This window comes from Amborella trichopoda, chromosome 13 (assembly GCF_054954075.1).
Source record: "Amborella trichopoda isolate Santa Cruz 75 chromosome 13, AtrichopodaSantaCruz75HAP2 v2.0, whole genome shotgun sequence".
Classification (NCBI taxonomy): Eukaryota; Viridiplantae; Streptophyta; class Magnoliopsida; order Amborellales; family Amborellaceae; genus Amborella; species Amborella trichopoda.
In genome coordinates this window covers 8146371-8165763 of record NC_142348.1, presented here as the reverse complement: position 1 = coordinate 8165763, position 19393 = coordinate 8146371, and the positions used below count along the sequence as shown (strand labels likewise).

General features: G+C 36.6%; 1 protein-coding gene across 18 annotated transcripts; it reads left to right on the top strand.

Moving 5' to 3' along the window:
* The first annotated feature begins 1209 nt into the window (after positions 1–1209).
* Positions 1210–15027, top strand: CYCH;1 (cyclin H;1). 18 transcript variants are annotated; one of them, XM_020666223.2, is made up of 16 exons: positions 1210–1395; positions 1892–2011; positions 3297–3347; positions 5929–6007; positions 6401–6522; positions 6626–6699; positions 7386–7506; positions 7591–7659; positions 8925–8960; positions 9726–9803; positions 10697–10755; positions 10897–10981; positions 13756–13844; positions 14202–14276; positions 14555–14614; positions 14765–15027. In XM_020666223.2, exons 2-15 carry the CDS (start codon positions 1952–1954, stop codon positions 14556–14558), a joined length of 1002 nt encoding a protein of 333 aa, XP_020521882.1. In that variant the 5' UTR covers positions 1210–1395; positions 1892–1951; the 3' UTR covers positions 14559–14614; positions 14765–15027. The 18 variants fall into 18 exon arrangements, with proteins under 18 accessions (XP_020521882.1, XP_088713251.1, XP_088713250.1 ...); XM_088857125.1 differs by having other exon boundaries at positions 1211–1395; positions 10697–10729; XM_088857124.1 differs by having other exon boundaries at positions 1211–1395; positions 10697–10729; positions 14747–15027.
* The last annotated feature ends 4366 nt before the right edge of the window (positions 15028–19393 follow it).

Below are 19393 nucleotides of genomic sequence, written 5' to 3'. Positions count from 1 at the left end.
TAGAAAGGTACTATAAAAATAGAATATTATTTTTTGCTTTTTAAAAAGGTGCTATAAATATAAATATGCTTTTCTTGACAAGGAAATCTTGGTTGCGTGTTGGTTAAAATGCTAAGTTCTTAAAACACAAAAAAATAAAAATAAATAAATAAATAAAGGTTTAACAAAAGGACAGTGGACTGTTAATAGGATGTTCGTGATAAAAAACTTATATACTTATATATATCTTATAAAAAACTTGTGTACAATATACTTGAGTGAGGCCAAGTTATTGAGCCAAGTCCAAGTGGTCCCGACGAGTCTCAAAGCAATAGAATGCTCATGTTAAAAATTGGCACATGGTTACATATGACTTATTAAAAAGGGAAAATTACATAAACCCCCAAATGTAACTATTCATTCAGCTTACAACCTAAGCTTTTCTAACAATTTTTTCTCAAAAACTATGTTTCCTAGCAAATACCCCCTTAATACAAAAAGTGCACTTTTTTTTTGATGAAGATACCCTTCCCACATTTTAAAAAGTCATTTTCAGGTCCAATAAAACAAAATTACCGGATCGAATTTGTTCAACACCGGAATGCCCCTCCAACAGAAAAAATCCGTGGACCGAAATAAATGAATGACGCCCCTCCAACAGAAAAAATCCTCGGACTGAAATAAATGAACGCCGGACTAGCCTCCCTAACCGTCGGACTGCCCCTTAGAAAGCCGGATTGGGGCAGTTTCAGTGAGATGAAACGCTGGAGTGCCCCATGAAAATGCCGAATTGCGCTTTCTAATCGTCGAACTGCAGTATACGAATGTCAGACTGGCATCCTAATCATCGGACTGCCCCATAGAACGCCAAACTGGGGTAGTTCCAGTGAGATGAAATGCCGTAGTGCCCCATGAAAAAGTTGGATTGCCCTTCCTAATCCCCAGGCTGCCATATACGGATGCCGGACTGGTAACAGTGGGTAAATCGTGAAGAGAGAGAGAGCGCTAGTGAAGAGAGAGGATGAGAGTAAAAATAGGTGGGTAAATCATGAAGATAGAGAGAGTGAGAGTAGAAATTGGTTCGTTGGTAAAAAAGGGGTAATATTGTTTTAGATTTAATTTTTTTAGGTGAGAGGTATTTGTTAGGAAATATAGGTTTTATAAATAAATAAATAAATACAGAAAAGGAAAAGAAAAGAAAAGAAGAAAAAAGAAGTAACGAGGAAAATTTAGGTGGGGGGAGGGGGGTAAGTTGAATGCATAGTTCATTCTTCCATGGGCAGGCAAGAATGTCTTTTAAGGGGTATCTTCGTTATTTGTCAGTAGAGAGGAGGGTTTTTCGTAACTTAACCGCATATAGATGATTTCCTTTCCCTCCAAATCATTCCTGCCGCTGTCGCATTCCACTCGGACGCCGTATGTTCTTGTTTAAATTATTTTCATTTAATACATAATTGTTTTGTAAATTTTCCTCTAAATATCTAAGAAATGCCATTCATTTGATGACGAAAAATTCCCACAAAAGTAGAAGGAAAGTTACCTTTATGCACAATTTTTTTCAGTGTATCATTGATTTTCTGTATATTAAATTATCTGCAATTTAGGGTTTCTGTTGCATTTTAAACTCCCTATTATTTTTTATCTAAATCCTACGGTTTCGCTACCTTTGTTGATCTTGATAGTTCCTATATTTTCTTTATTTTTATTTTTATTTTTTTATATTTAGGTTTTCAGTATCTTAAATTATACTGTTTCATATTCCGTGTTCTACTTCTATGGTTTTGGCTTGAGCTGAATTTTTGGGTTTCTATCGATTTTCTACTGTTATACTCAGTATCTTGGCTCAAATTTTAGGGTTTTGGTTCCCAATGGCTGTGTTTTTGTTCTTATTTTTTTTGTTTTTACCTTATAGGTCCCATTGCAACTGGATTTTGTTCATTTCCTGAATTTCTCTCTCTCTCTCTCTATCGTCATGGCCGATTTTCAAAGCTCAACTCATCGCGAGAGGTGGATGTTCACCCCACAAGCTCTGGTATTGAAGTTAATAAGCGCATGTCTTTTTTTTTCTCCTTGTTGTTTTCATTCAAATAGAATATGAATAAATTCATTCAAATAGAATATGAATAAATTCATAGTTAAATCTGCAGCTCAAGATTCTAATGTGCTTGACCTGTTCAGAATTCATAGTATTAAATTTGGTAAATATCTCAGTGTGATTGTGAATCTTTTTTATGATTCATTCTTATGGTTCCTTTCTTTTGCATAGCGTCACTTGTCCAGAAATTATGACTGCATATATTAGATGTTGAAGTTCAATGCAAGTTAAATTCATGGGACGTGCTATTTTCAAATTTAAGTTTAACACATTTGATGATGAAGACTAAATATAAATTTTATTTTATTTATGTTTATTGGTAAATAACAAAGCGTAGAAGGACCAAAATTTTGGGACTCCTTTGTATTCACTATACAGTTTCCTTCGTTTTTTTTTTATAGTCATTTTTTGTTTGTACATATGCAAATATGGATGATCTTCTTTGTATAATATCCAGGAACATGTAATGGATCGAGCTATATGACTAGTCCATGGTCCAAGTTGACAAGAATCATGTGTCTAGTGATGAGGCCCCCACTAGCCTTTGGATTAGATGACAATCTACTTTAATGGTTCCACTGGGTGCCTTTTGGTAGCAGATATGAACATCTAGTCGTTATTTTTTTTCCCTTGTATAAATGCTGCATGGTTGGATTTGGACATTTTGCAAAGCGAAAGGTTGTATGGTTGGACTTGGTTCTACGTTTCTGGAAGGATTTATTTGTAAAGTCTCATTTTATCCTTCTTATGCCTAATGCTCAAACTTTTGTTTTTTTGATAACGTTAACTTATTTGATGGCTATTTCAGAATTTCTATGATCTGTTAAGTACATTGCTATTTTAATAATTTCTTTTAAGATTTTGGCATGTTATTCAGTTACGGGAAATGAACGTGAAGATCCTTTTTACTGGGTTTCTCTATTCCAGTTTGTGTAGGATGTTAAGGGTCTAAGTACATTGCTATTTTAATAATTTCTTTTAAGATTTTGGCATGTTATTCAGTTACGGGAAATGAACGTGAAGATCCTTTTTACTGGGTTTCTCTATTCCAGTTTGTGTAGGATGTTAAGGGTCTTTCTTGTAAAAATCTTCGTGAGCATAACATTTGGAATATGGGTTTGTGGAACTCCTTTACTTTTGGCCTGAGAATCTTTTTATTATGTTCTTGAATATTTCTTGTAGACCACATGTTACTAATGGCTAGACTTATTCTTCTGATTAGATAGAAAAATGCCATGCAGCAAATCAGAGAGCTCTAAGGACACTTGAAAAGGTGAGACTCGTACCAGGTCACTTGCGCTTTAGAAATATATCTTTGTCACGTGTTTTCTTTAGTATTTGGCATTCAGTTGTTACAGATATGTGCTCAGAAGGTAAAAAATTCTTAGTTAGTCTTCAATCAAGTATTTGTTTTATGAAGTTGGATCAAATATAAAAATGAATCTTTTTTTTTTTTTAATTCCATTGTTACTTTTATTGTTTTTGGCTGGGGATGCTAATGTTTTGATTTATTTGCTCATTCTTGGTTTGTGCTTGAAATGATCAAGTTTGCTCATTCTTTCTCTAATCTTTTTCTCTCCCTACTCTTGTCGTACAACTAGATTAAATGATCCTTTGTTGTCTACTCATTGAATTTCTATAAAGGTTCCTTGATTTTGGCACTACAGAAGGCCTCATAGTCCACATGATTTCTTTTTATATGCAATTAAATTGTTGAGTGAGGGATCTAAAGTTTGTATTCCTTACAGTTGTACTTTCCAATTATTTATTAAAAAATTTGGTACCTTGCTATCAATAAATCGTTTCTCTGTTATGCCGATTGGATTTTTGGTTAAAATATAAAAATTAACAACCTGCTTGCATATTATTGATACCAGTTGGAGCCCCTTAATGTGCACTATGTTGTAAAAAAAGTCTTTCTTTTTCCACATCTAGAGATGCAATTATTATAATTGTTTTATTTGCTTGAAACTGTAATACCAGTAAAGGGGTGCAAAAGCTCAATGACTTAATTTATTAGTGAAAGAATGATGCCAGTTACCCTTTTCTCAGAAAAAGAAAATGTTGGTGGTACCGTGCCGAGATAGGATGTTATTTCTGTTTAAAAGAAAATAAAATCTTAAATTGCCTGTAATATATTTTTACTGATAGTCTGGTACAATTTTCATTGAAACGAAATCCACAAAGTTTGGGTGGTCTAGGAGAGACAAGTAAAATCTTGGTGGCATGTAATTGAACTGAACATTCATTCTTGCTATAAGTACGTAAAACATCTTCTTCGAGATCATTCACTTGAAGTATTTCAATAGTAAAATGAATAATGTTGTTTAGAAAGAAATTGCCTCTGAGCATTTGAATTTCACTCATATGAAATGCATTGTCTATGATAGGACAGGAATTGATGATCTCCTTGCGCTTTTACCCGGTAAAATTAGGATATGTCTTGATTAAATGAGTTACAAATATGTCTTGAGAACAATTTTCCTGCCAAATGATTGCGTGGCAAAACAAGTGAATTTTGTCTTTTTGGCAGGCAAGCTGGATAAAGAACGCACGACCTCAATTTTGCAAATCCCATTACCTTCCAATTTAGCTATATGTTTTTTAACCCAAAAATGGTCCATTTTCTCTTAGCATACTAGGAAGAAATGTGTTGTCTTCAAATACAATGGCCGTTACTGTTACAAACTGGAAAGGGTCCACTCCAAACCCTGATGGTCCTATCTATCTATATGGAACATGATCATGAGCCCATGAGCTTTTGGGATATTATAAGCCCAATGGCCAAGAGAAGGATCCAGAAACGAACTGCCAGTGTTGCTTATCAGAATATTTCTTCTTTTGGAAAATGGTAGGAGTCCAATGGACTCCAAATTTTTCATGCATGTACGTCCCATCTAGGCAGTCCAAATGAAAATTCTTGAAAAATGCTGGGCTAAGTGTGTCTTCCATTTTTGGCTGTCTAGATCTCCCTCTCCTTCAATTTGGGCCGTTGGGCTTATTTCTAGAGTAGTTTACGCTCTTTGGCTAATAGAATCTCTATCATATATATATATATATATATGGGGAATGATTTCATGCAACGGTTTTATAATAGTATAATGCAATAACACCTCTTGAAAACCATGTTTTTGGCATTTGTGTGACCCCAAGTTTTGCTCACACATTCTCTTTATCCTCATAATCAATCTTACGAAACAAAATTCAATTGCACCCTAGATATGGTCAAAATTAGTACCCTCCAACAATGAATCTCAACCGTCCATTTGGTGAATTTCAAGATCTAGTCCTTGACAAATTCAAAATCACTTTTTCCTTTTTTAGCATTGTTAATTTAATGATGATAACGTTATATAAAAATTTTGATCGTAAAAAAATCCTTATGAGGCCTATATCTAACCATCTCACTAAAATGGACAGCTTATATTAATTGGGCTAGAAAAACACTTTCTAGGATGTTTTTTCAAAATTTTCTTTTTTGTAATTGTTCTTTAGAGTTAAAAGAATGTACATTTAAAACTGTGTCAAACAAATGTCTCTAATATGGTTTTTGCATTATACTACTATACAACCGTTGCATGAAATCATTGCTCTATATATATATATATATATATATATATATATATATATATATATATATATATATATATATATATATATATATATAGAGAGAGAGAGAGAGAGAGAGAGAGAGAGAGAGAGAGTCAAAACATTTTGGCCATCTATGCAACTGAAAGCTTAGATTGGTAGAATAATTGACTCTTCAAAGTTCCTTTGTTGATGTTCATGCTATTGATCGAAATTTGAACATGTTTCTTTCACAGTATTATTGATTTTCTCATTTGGGCTTGCAGTATGGCTCTACACGGTTGGAAGTTGATATTGACGGGTCGTTGTCCTATCCTAAACCACAAACTAATGCAAGAGAAAATGGTACGTGCTCCAATGGCTTACGCGACATTCTCTTTATGGAAATGTCTTGTGCTTGTTTAGTTCCTTGGTGACTTAGCTTATCAAGCGCCCTTGTATTTGACTATCTTGTGGAAGAGGGCATGCGTAGGCATCTAGGGAATCACCTCTAGGTGTTCCTCGATGATGAGATCTGTGAGGCTAGTGGTATTGACAGCAACCCTAGAAACCAAGGTCTTTTTGGCAAGCATCTAGGATGATTAAATATTTTGTGCACGTGCACGCGCATGCATGCCTAAGCATCTATCTAGGAATGTTAGACGAATCAGCCCCTAGATAAACCCTTCTAGTTACTGAGTTCATTGTCAATTTCTGTGATACTTACATTGTTGAACTCTGTATTTTATGCACATTCAGGTGATGGAAGGCATGCAATTCCAGAACCACTTAATCCTAATGAGGAGAAACTTATGCGAATCTTTTATGAGCAAAAAATTCAAGAAGTTTGTGGAGCTTTTGGATTCCCCCATAAGATCCAGGTCAATGATTTTATATCCCACTTGTACATGAGTGGCACTGTTATCTGGTATTGCTTTTCATGAATTTGCTGCTGAGCTGATTTATTGTTTTGGAACTTCGCAGGCTACAGCCATCATATACTTTAAAAGGTTTTATTTGAACTGGTCGGTAATGGAGCATGATCCAAAACATATAATGTAAGATTTGGTTTTATAATACCGTGCATCAAGCTTTTAAGAATTAAATCTTCCAATTATTATATGTTTATGGTGTACTATGAACTAGTGCTGTTTTGCATTTAGATCACATGGTTCATTTGCTTTGTACATGTAATCCAATTTCGAAATGAGGAAAGTTGAGAATGTCTTTTTCATTGGGTAATTCAGGGGTAACAATTGAACTTGAGATGTAGCATTGCATGACATCAACTGCTAACCATTCAAGCCCAAGCCCAATTCCTAGAAAGTTGAGAATGTTGTCTAATTAAGCCCTTGCATTTGTAAGAATGAGGTCATTAATGTAACGTAATATGTAATCTAGTTTTATCAATAACTTCTCTTTTGTTGCCAGAATGATTGATTCCTGTTGCCGCACACGCAACAATTTCATATACAGCATTTTGATTTTTTATTGGTTCCTTTATTGTGGTTCCTTTATTGTGACAAGTTCCCTGTTGTTATTTATACATGCCTGCAATGTTGCATTCCATCTGCAGTGTGGCATTGTGCTCTCATTGTTAATTTGCCAAAGACATTGTTACCTGAAATTACTGAGATTACCTTCATTGGATGTGAATGAGTGTGGCTTTCTTGGCTTAATTGTCAAACTGTCTAATTTGAGCTACTGTCTTATGATGTGAAATTGAACTGGTTGATTTGGGCAGGCTAACTTGCATATATACATCATGTAAGGTTGAAGAATTCCATGTATCAGCAGAGGAGCTTGGCAAGGGGATTCAACAAGACCATGAAGTGATTCTCAATAATGAGATGATTGTTCTTAAGGCATGTCAACCATTTACGTAGTAATCGTTGATATCTTCCTAGCTGCATGTTTTTATGTATATTATGATGATTTCATCTTTGCAGAGTTTGGGATTTGATCTTATTGTTTACGCGCCATACCGATCGGTTGATGGTTTTCTCAACGATATGGAGGTACAGTTACTAAATGGAAGGCCATTCTTTAGCTGGAGCACTAGAGTAGAAGCCGAACGCTTTTGTTATGACTGAGTTTCATTTGCCTTTAAAGTTATGCATCCATCTATTCTTGCTTGTTCTTACATATTGTTCTTCCATTATGATCAATATAGAGTTTGACAATAAAAGCAAAATATAACATAAAAAGTTCATTTGGAATGGAAACTCTTGCTTTGGTCTTAGAAATCTTTCTGAATTGAATTGGACATGAGTTCTTGAAGTTTAATCTGAGTGTGCGATCTCAGTATGGTGCTACATATTTTATTTGCAAGAAATGGATCTAGAACCTTGACTTCATGGCTGTTGTCATTGGCAACAAAATAGCCACAAATCTAAAATTTACATTAGCAATAACTTGTTTGAAAATTTTGGGTAAGGGTATATTTTTAATTCCAAAAGTCAAAAGGAATCTTTTAAATTTGAATTTCAGTTTTGGAGGGATTCTGGAATAACAAAATTTCCCAGAATACATGAACTAATTATAGATAAAAGTAAATTCTGAACATTTAAGGGTACTTATTGTAAAAATTATTTAAGCAGGAAGTTTTAACTACACTGTTAGAGTGGTGTAGCCTTGAATAACGCTGTGTCCGTGTGTGTGTGTTTTTTTTTGGGGGTGGGGTGGGGGGGGGGGGAGGGGGGGGTATTACATATGCGTCACTTGTGTTATATACACGTGGCTGCTCTTGTAGAGGGTTCCCTTCCTATATTATATGCGCCCTCTCTACAAGCACTTCTATGTATATACGTATGAGTGATACATATGTAACATATAATCTAGGGCCTGCTCCCATGTTGCTTCCTAGTAAGCATTCCCTGATGCTGCATGCTGGGATTTCAACTATGGGTCGATCCCTGGCTCCTGCTTCCTCTCCCAACAGTTATGGTTTGCCCCATTAAAAAAAAATGAAGCCTATTTAACTTAACTATTCCAGGGATGACCTGTAGTTCAACAAAACTTGTTTGTTGAAAATAATATCTGATCAATTTATCTGATTTTGTGTGCTGAGTGACAGTTTCTGTTAAAGTTGTAATGTCATACTAAACTTGTTTGCAATTTTGTTACTAGATGCTGGTCACTGGTCTCTTGGCTGGCAGAAATTTGTTATAGCTTGAGATTTGAATATCAGAAAATGGATTTTTCTTTAGCTGCATTTCTTATTTTCCTCAAATTTTCACAACTTTGTGTTGATTATTGGTGATTTCTTTTGCTGATTCTTCAGGATTTCAGCCATGCGTTGGATGATGGGAAGCTTAAGGTAAGAAGCCAGTTTTATTTTTCTGCTTGTATTGTGCTTTGGTTTGATATTGTACACATGACGCCTGTTGGAATGAACAATTTGTGATTACATTAGTGTATCCTGAACTTGTACTAATTTGTGATACCAATTTCTACATGTTTTTGTGCCGGACCGCATTATGGGCATGTGACTGATAGAGAGAGAAAAAATGAGGGAGGATAGAGAGAGAAAGTGAGGGAGGGTAGCGAGAGAAAGAAATGGGTAGAGAGAGAAAGGGAGAGGATGGGTGGAGAGAGGTAGGGAGAAAGTAAGAGAGCATCACTTGTCTAAAAAGACAGAGAGAAAAAAGGGGAAGAGAAGGAAAAAGGGCATTTTGGTCTCAAAATGCTTTGGCTATTTGACTGGGGGGGGGTAAATACCAGGAAAAATAGTGTTGGGGTATAATATCAAAAAGTATTGGGGGCTAGGATGTGTAGAAAGTTGAAATTGGGGGGGTATTTATAATTTTCCCTTATTATTTCAATGACATTTTTTTGCCTTTTTTTTTCTTTTACACTTTCTGTTTTTTGTTGTTCATAAAATTCTTAGAGCTTGCTATCGCAGTAGCCTTGTGTAGCCAGCAGAATATCCCTGGAACTACCATAAGAGTTCTTTATACAAGTCCTTAATAATGGAACAATTGATGAATTGTCTTTTTGGAGGCTGTAAATCCGATTGGTATCAAATCCTTTCTCTAATGCACAAACTATGAAAACTTTTTTGATTACGTATGTGATTTGCTAGGCTTTGGGGGAAGCTACCAAGCTGGAAGTTGACAAAACAATGCTCACTGATGCTCCTCTTCTTTTCCCTCCTGGGCAGGTACTCTTTCCATTCATTTAACTTACTGTGAAGCAGAATTTATCTTGTGAACTAGGCCTTAATTTAATATTTTTACGGTCACTTATGCTTCTTAGTATGTTCCTGTGATGGAGAAACCTATACATATTACATTTAAGATTTACTAGTGACAAATTCATGCGTTCATTCTTCATTTATTGTGATGAATAATGATTGTCACTGCAACTCATTATTGGTTATATATACCATTTTTCATTTGCCTAAAAGATGAAACATGCCAGTGCAGTAAGAAAACTGGCTGCCTCACATACTTACAAGAAAAAATGAATGCTTGGTCCATGGGTGTTGTGATTTTTTTATTCCCAAGAAATCAGCAAAAAATCAACCCTAAATACTTGTTGCATCTTGTATTAGTAATGAACTTTTAAAGAAGCAAATGGAGAACATTACATCACTTGGCATTCCCTTTGTGCCAATGACTTGCCATGCTGCCTGTCTTATTTGTGCATCCTTAAAGCACACGCTTTTGAGAGCAAGATAAATACTGAACTTGTGTATTGTGGGATGCCTTGGCTTTGAGGATTAAGTTGTTGAAAGGACTACTTAAGGCCTGATATGGCACACATGCCTTTACGTTTAGCATGTGAGTAATGGCATTAAAGTTCAGCCACTACTGGTCCTCTTGTGAATGATATGAGATTGCAAAGAATAACAGTTACATTAATTTCTTCATATGTCTGTGCTATTTTATCTTAGGCATATCAGGTGCAACATTAGGAATGTTCTGGCTTAATTGCTTTGATTTTGTACTTCTGGGTGGGCACATGGAAAAATTGCATATTTTAAGTTTACTTGGCTTCTCATTGGACATTGTTTGTTATAGATACGTGTTTGTCTTCTTGCATCTTGTGCAGTTAGCACTGGCTGCTCTCCGGAGATCAAATGAGGTACACAAAGTTCTCGATTTCAAGAGGTTCTAAACTTCTTCCATATTTGCATGTTTCAAGTAAACCTTCTTAATTATGGTTATTTTGCTATCTGTCTTTTTCCCCTTCTATATCATTTAGTTGGAATATTTCATATGTGGCTCTGAATTATGCAAACCCTTTGGCAGATACTTGGAGAGTCTTTGCTCTCAGCAAAATGGTGCGCATACTAGTCACGAGCTAACCAAATGCCTGAGTGCCATTGATTCTGTGGTAATGGTTCTTATGATCAGATAATGTTTCTTGTTCCCTCTCGACTTCTTGTCTTTAAATTACATTGAAAATTTGTTTGGAAAAATTTGAAGGACCTATTGATGCACTCTGAAACTACAGTCAAGGTATGGGAATATTTCTTGGATTTATCTTTTTCAGAATCCAAAAAGCTTAAGGAAGCAACAATTTACCCTTTGCTGAAAGAAGGTTGCTCCTTTGGAGAATGTGCATATAGATAGCAAGTTGACTACCTCAGTGATATCTTAGCACTCCAAGGACCTCATCTGAAGTCTGAAGACCTATTAACAATGCCCATGATGCCTCACTTGCATCGCACCTTGCGAGAAGTCCTAGAATCTGTTATTAGTAATACTACCCCAAATATTGCTAAAACTCCTTTGGATACTTGTTTAATTGAGCATGGGCATTTTAATAGGTCTTTGGAGTTGAAAACCCGAATGGAAGGAGATAGTAATAGAAGGGGATTCAGAGAGTGTAATCACACGGGTGATGAAGCAAATGGATCCCTCATGGAGATTGACTATTTTAGATGAGATATTTGCAGAATTGTGTAATCTCCCTGTTTCACTTCACCACTCATGGAGGGGAACCAATGAGATAGCTGATCAATTGGCATAGGATGGAAACGAGAAGCCAGTGTGAGAGACTGACATGCATATGGCAAAATGCTACCCATAGTGTAGTTTTAGGACAGCTGTCTCTGCAAAATTGTGCAACATTTTTTCCTCGGTAACCTTCCTCCGGTCTCTCTGAATAAGTATTCCTGGGTAATCTTTCTTATTTGTTAATTGACCTCTTGGAAGTTACTTGAAGGTAGCTCTAGATTGAGTTGGCTTTTCTTTAGGACCTCATAATGCATTAGCAAACTCTAGGAAGTTATTTGAAGGCAGCCTATATTGAGTTGGTTCTTCTTTTGGACCTTATAATGCATTGCCATTTTATCCATTTGAAGCCTTAGATTGACTTAAGTTCAAGTACAACCCTTGATGCAAGACCTCACTTGTCATAACTCCATGAAATAATTTGCTTGGTTTCATGGTTCTACACTGCCTTGACGGAGTCAACTAGCTGGTTGTTCTTGCTTCCATGCGCTTTATAGTCCCCATACTTCCTGGATCTCTCTCTCTCTCTCTCTCTCTCTCTCTCACACGCATGTCTGTCTAGCTTTGAAGAGACCAATCTATTAATCTGTCCCATATCCTGATAGAACTTTTCAGATGAGTTATATGTTGGACCTGTAAAAGATCAGAACCAACAAAGCTTCAGTTCTAGGGCTGGGAATGGGTTGGGCATGACCCGACAATATACCCGGACCTGTCCAAGACCACTCTACCCAGACCAGGATCTGATGGTTGGCCAGGGACCTGGACCTGACCCAGATCAGACCTGGGAATGCAAATTGGGTTGGGTCGACTCGACCCTGTCCGATCCAATTGTCATCCACCATGGTGTGAAAGCGAAGACGTTTGTTTTTTAAAATTTAATTTCTTAGTTACATTGATTTATTTTGATTTTGAAATTATTAGAGATAATTAATGTTAAATAGTTAAATTCAAGTGGAAGTTTTTGTTAAGCTTTTGGGGTAATGAAGTTAAATGTGATTTTATTAATTTGTATAAAATATTCACTATAGTAATTATATAGGTATGTGTAAAATATTGTGTGTGTGTGCGCATGTTTTAGAGGGTACTATAAAAATGGGTCGGGTTGATCTGGACCCTCCCCGGACCCGCTGGGTCCAGAAGTAAGACCCAGACCCGGAACCCACGGCAACCTGTTGGGTCGAACTGATCCGATTCCCAACCCCATTCAGTTCTTATCCTAGTATCCTAGCAAGTTCTTATCCTAGTATTCTAGCAAGTCATAGATAGATGCATTACGTCTTTCAAATCTTAGTATAGGTTCAGTTCTGTTCATGACTGTTACAAAACACAAACTCTGATTGAACTCTTTGAGGGCTCGAGGCCAAGCCATGTGTGACAGACTCATCTGTCCAAAAAACCTAACTAGGGCAATTCTCATGTGCATGATTTTGGGCTTGCGAGTCTAATTGGACTTGCGTGAGATTTCAAATTCTAGTTCATAGTCAGTCGTATTTTCTTATTATTCAGGAAAAATTATGTATATGCCCCTGCACCATATTTTCAAGGCATAATACTGCCGAATACTTATAAAATTACTCCTTATTTTTGCAGCTACCCTTGCCCCCCCCCCAAAATAAGAAAGTGGCTTTATTTAAGATGAAAATACTCAGGTAGAAATTTTCTCTCCAAAAGTTTGATTTTGAAATTTTGGAGAGAAATATCTCAAAATTTCTAGAGAGGGAAACTATCTCAAATTTCAAATATTTTGAGAAAGAAGCTATCTCAATTTTTAGAGAGAGAAACTCTCAAGTTTCAAGTGTTTAGAGAGAAACTATCTCAAACTTTTTAGAGAGAAACTTTCTAAAATTTCAAGTTTCAGAAAAACTCTCTAAAAATTTAAAAGCCTTGAGTGAGAAAATGAAAGGATGGAAAAGAATTGCGGTTCTATATATAGGAATATTTATAGTCCAAAATAAAGCTACTTTCTTCCTTGGGGTGATGGCTGCATTGTGTCATTTAAAAAAAAATTGGGGGGGAACTAAGTATAAAAAGTATGGTCCAAGGGGGCATACATAATTTTTCTTATAATTATGAGTTTCTAAGTGCTTCTTCTTTATTGATTTCTCTCAATTTCTTTTTGATAATTAATTTTGGATTCATTTGACATAGGTGAGTACACTTAAAATCCCTGAAGCGAAGGATATGAGGCATGTAGACCGGAAGCTAAAGTTTTGCAGGAATCCGAGCTTGCAGGATGAGTAAGCTACTAATACAGAGAATCCTTGTTTTCTTCCGCATTTCGAGACTCGGCCAGTTCTACTCGGACTCGGCCGAGTGAATCAGACTCGCCCTATGGATGGGGCGATTTTTTCCTGAGTCTAGTGTACACAATTTTTTAGATGATGTATCTAATAACCTGCCAATTTAATATCTAACACTCAAGTAGTATGCTGGGTAGTACGCATATTTATTCCTCACAAGGGACTCACCTGAGTAAATTGGCTCAGCCAAGTGCTGAGTACCTTGGCCGAGTCGATTTTTTGAACCTTGCTTCTACTTATTGCAGTAAATGTTGACTTACCTGGATTCTGACTGCACGAATGCTTGTTTTACAGGACCAAAAAGCGTGAAAAGAAATCAAAACACAAGTCCAAAAGAACTTTGAGCCAGATGCAAGAAGTTCCTCCGCCGTATGTGACTTATATATTGATTAGGTTCTTGCTTGTGCAAGTTGGACATGAGAGAGATAGAGAGAGAGAGAGATTCTCTGCTATGATTAACCTTTATGTCCATTTTTTTTCCTAATGAGTGGACTACTGAGAGAGAGAGAGAGAGAGAGAGAGAGAGATTCTCTGCTATGATTAACCTTTGTCCATTTTTTTTCCTAATGAGTGGACTACTGAGAGAAAGAGAGAGAGAGAGAGCTTCTCAGCCATAATTAATTCCTTTATGTTCGTTGTTTTTTCAGTTGAGTGGACTCCTTAAGTTGGTATCTTAGATGAGCTTTTCAGGGTTTGGGAGATTATTGGTAAGCAAATTTGGGAAAATTCACTTCTTTGGAGTTCCGAATAGATGCATTTCTTTTTATTAGCATACTTCTTTTTATTAAAATAAAAGTTATTCGTGGAAGTTGCAACTGTATTCAGATATTTACATGCAGGCAAGTCCATATCTCCAGGAATGAAGCTTAATTATGATCAGGTTGTACTTTGGTGGTCACTATCTCAAGCTTCCTGCCCGATTGAAAGTTGCATTTTTGACTTCGCATATTTGTATCCTGGAAGATTAACCTCGACTTTCATTTGCTTAGTATGATGCATTTGGTTTTGTATTTCCTGGGTTTAACAGGGCAAGTATTCTCTTACTGGTTCGTTTCTCTTATATTCTAGCAAATGTAATGGAAATTACAGTAGAAGTTACAGTTACTTCAAGGTTTCCTTATTCTCTTCCTTTTATTTTCTCTTTTTATTTCTTAACAAATAACATAATGTGTAACCAGGAATGATAAAAAGGTATTTAGAGATGAGGAAGGACCTAATTTTGCACATAGGGCCAGGAGAGAGAGAGATCCCAGTAGCAATTAATGGGGGCATCTTCCCATAATACACCATTTCCGCATCTTCATATCCTTCCTCATCCTCGTGAGTTCTTTGGAACCATTAGGAGTGAGCAAATTAGGAGCAAAAGGAGGAGGTGCTTGAGTAGGCTGGGTAGGCCTTGATTTGGACGGGTCTCCCTTCGACTTTCCCCTTTGAATTAAGGCTACGTGGCTAATTTGATACTTGGCTAATTTGAATCAAACTGGGCTTCAACCTTGCATCCTCGGCTTGGCTGCTATTTATGGCTATGATGTCCTCATCTTCAGAGCCCCTGTCATGAACCGAATGGGGCTTGACATCAGTGAAGAAGTCATAAAAAGCATACTCCTTCGCTTTTATTCGTGTTAGAATTTGCTTTTATTGGTGTTAGAATTTGTGGGAGCATAACATTGAATGGTGAGTGGAGATAGAAGAAGAGAGAATACAATGAAGATAGAAGAAGAGACCACAACATTTACGTGGTTCAGGTCGAAGCTTTACGTTCACGAAGTTAAAACCCAACTGGCTATATTTTCGTTCTTTTGGATGAATGTTTACATCAATCAGTATTTCAATATATAGAAGATATTTATACAATTATAGGAGAAATATGATATGATTTTGGGAGAAAAAAAGTAAGTAGGAGGTTTTATCACTAAATTAACTTGACGACCAGTAATTTTGATTTGATTTCTTCTTATTTTTTAGATATCTAACAAGAGATATATATTTATACATCCATAATGATGTATATCAATATGAACTCGAGATATCCATATATTAACGTTCTTTTTTAAACTCAAGATGCTTAGCTGTTGGAGTTTGAACAATACTAAGTTGTCAAAAAAAACGAGTAGTGATTAAATCCGAGTAGTGATTAAATGCATTATAAATTTCATAGGTTACCATGGTCTTTCAAGAAAGAACTTTTCTTGGGTTTAAACTCGAGATGCTTAGCCGCTGGAGTTTGAACAATACTAAGTTGTCAAAAAAATGAATAGTGATTAAATCCGAGTAGTGATTAAATCTATTATAAATTTTACAGGTTACCATGGTCTTTCAAAAAGAACCTTTCTTGGGCTCTCTACTTTCTTCTAAAGACTTTCTCTTTCTAGGGTTTTCCAATAAACAATATTTCTTAGGGCTCTTTAATTTTTTCTAGAAACTTTTTCTCTTTAGGGTCTTCCAAGAAACAACTTTTTTTTGGGCCTCTAGAGTCTTCCAAGAAACAATATTTATTGGGCTCTCTATTTTCTTTTAGAGACTTTTTTTTAGGATTTTTTTCTCTCAGATATTTCTTTTTTTTCTCTAAAGGTTCTATTTTTCTAAAAGAAAATGATTTTTCTCTCTCTTCTTCTAGATCTTTTTTTCTCTCTTCTTCTTCGGGATCTTTCCTTCTCTCTTTTTCTTCTCCCTATGGGAAAATGATGACTTTCTCTCTCCTTTTTTCTTTCTCTACTCAGTGTATTTTTTTCAATGCACCAAGAAAAAACAACAGGCCATTGGAATATCCGGGATCGAATAACGAAAAACTCGATCATCACATAAGATAGGGTAACGGAAAACTTTATCATAAAAAATGATCAAGTAACAGAAAACTTGATCATCATCTAAGATCGAGAAATTTTATCGTCATACAGGATGAAGTAACGAAAAACTCTATCATCAAATATAATTAAATAATAAAAAATTTGATCATCACACATGATCGATAAATTCGATCATCAAACATGAGGCATTTAAAAAAGCCAACTGAAATCAGCGCTTATATTAAAGATGAAGTCATTCATCTCAACTCTATTTCTCTTCTACTCTCCCACTCAAGTTGGGTGTGGATACGAAATAACACCCAACTTGCAGTATACCTCTTTTTTTTTAATTTATTTATTGAGATCTCTAACCCTCTAGAGGAAATGAAGAGATTCACAAGAGAAGAAGAACCTAGGCAACCCCACCAATAGCAATTGAAGCCGATCCTTCTTCTCTCTCTGTCGATAGCAGACCGATAGATCTTTCCTGTGGTAATGTTGTTATCTCGATGTAAGCGTTTCATTCAAGAAACGTTCATAATTTCCAAGATCCAGTTTGACCTCTCCACGATCATCAAGAACAAAGACTTCACCGTGCTCGAAAGGAGTCATGGTTCCAGCATCTGTATTTAAATATGGATCTATTTTAATGGAGGTTACACGCCACATGCTTTAAGCACTACGCCAACACTACTGGCTGTCACACCCTTTCCAAGCTCGCTCACGACTCCCGTACTTCATCCTCTCACTCTTCTAAGAGAGCTCTCTCTCTCTCTCTCTTCTTTCTCTCTCTACTGTGTTGAAACGCTAGAGAGTTCTTTGTCACAGCTGAAGCATGACGGAATGGGTCCCTTTCTCTCTCTTGAATTGAACTCTCTCTCTCTCTAAACAGTACCACTGAATGAAGGGTTTGTCTCTGCTTCTCTCTCTCTCTAAACTCTAAAGTCTAACAATAGCAATGGAAACAGGGGTTTATATCTTCTCCCTTGTTTAAGATCACTCTCTTTCTCTCTCTCAAAATAGCACCAATAAAAGGGGGGCTTTTATTTTTCTTCTCTCCAACAACCCAACTGGGAGCAAGAACTTCTCGCTCTCTCTATCTCATTGCTTGATCTCGTCGGAATCTGACCATAACTTGCTGGAAAAATATCCAGCCAAAGGATTCCGGCACTAGAATACCCAATCCACAACCACTATTTACCATTCCCATCCTTTCTCTCAAAGATATGGGCAAGGAATTCCCATATCGTATCAATCATAATCAAATTTTGTCAATTGCAGCAATGGCAGAGAGCAGGTTTACTGGATAGAATATTTCCAAAAACTCTATTTTTCTCTCTTTTGATGATGGAGTTTTTGCCAATCAAACTCTCTTTTTGTCTCTCTCTCTACTCTTCTGAGATTTTCTTTTACCCTATTCAAATTTCCCCTTCTCGCACTTCCATGAAAAGATGGGGTACCCTCCTCGGCCCCCATCAATTTGACCTTTTATCTAAGGCGGCAACTAAATGCCCTGCTCCAGTCCTCTTCTGACCTTGCTTTCTGAATTCTTCTCGTTGAGAAAGAGCTCCCTTTGTATCTTGGGCCTCATCTCTGCAGTCCTCTCTGTGTCGTATTTGCTATTTCTTCTTCTTCTTCATCCTTCTTTTTCTCATCATTCATCAACTTTGGGAGCAAGTCTTTGTGTTGCGAATAGACAATCTTGGATGAATTCTTATTTTGTTTGACTATGGCATCGAACGCAACATTACCATGTGCATCTACAGGGAGGGGAAGCATTTTGAGTCTCTCTTCTCTTCTTTTTCGGGCCATACCTAGTGGATACTAGGCGATGTAGATCTCAGGAAAGGCCACACCATCTCTAAAATCTTCAGGTTTTCGAGGAACAAAACCAGCTCGTTTCCCATAAGGAGAGATGGATTTGGCTTTGGAAGCTGAATTAATACTGGATTTTGCAGGGTCAATGAAGCGATCTTTGAACCATGGCTCTGATGAGAAGTCGTAGACACCAGTGGTTGCTGACTTTGGATGGGGAAGAAGTTCCTTCAAGGTTGCCATACCAGGCAACGAAACTTACCAACCAAGAAGAATAACAAAGAGGATTAAATACAATCGATGGGATTTGAGGTGCTTCGATGGCGGTAGGCTTTCGGTAGGCTCGTGATGAATAATCTCGTTCTGATATCATGTTAGAATTTATGGGGTAGGCTCAAAGTAGGCCTTCGGTAGGCTCGAGACGAAGAATCCCGTTCTGATACCATGTTAGAATTCGTGAGAGCATACATGAAAGAAGAGAACACAACATTTACGTGGTGATTTACGTTCTGATACCATGTTAGAAATTTATGGGGTAGGCTCGAGGCAGGCTTTCGATAGGCTCGAGACGAAGAATCTCGTTCTGATACCATGTTAGAATTCGTGAGAGCATACATGTACAGGCATCAAATGGAGAATGGAGAATGGAGAATGGAGAAGAAGATAACACAATATTTACGTGATGAGAAGAAGAAAACACAATATTTACATAGTAGTTCAAGCCGTGGTGGTTTAAGCCGTGGAGGTTTACATCGTGGCTCAAGAGAACATAATATTTACATGGTGATTTACGTAGTGGTGCCATGATGGTTTACATGGTGGTTCAAGAGAACACAATGTTTACGTAGTGGTTGTGATTTACGTGGTGATTTACGTAATGGTTGT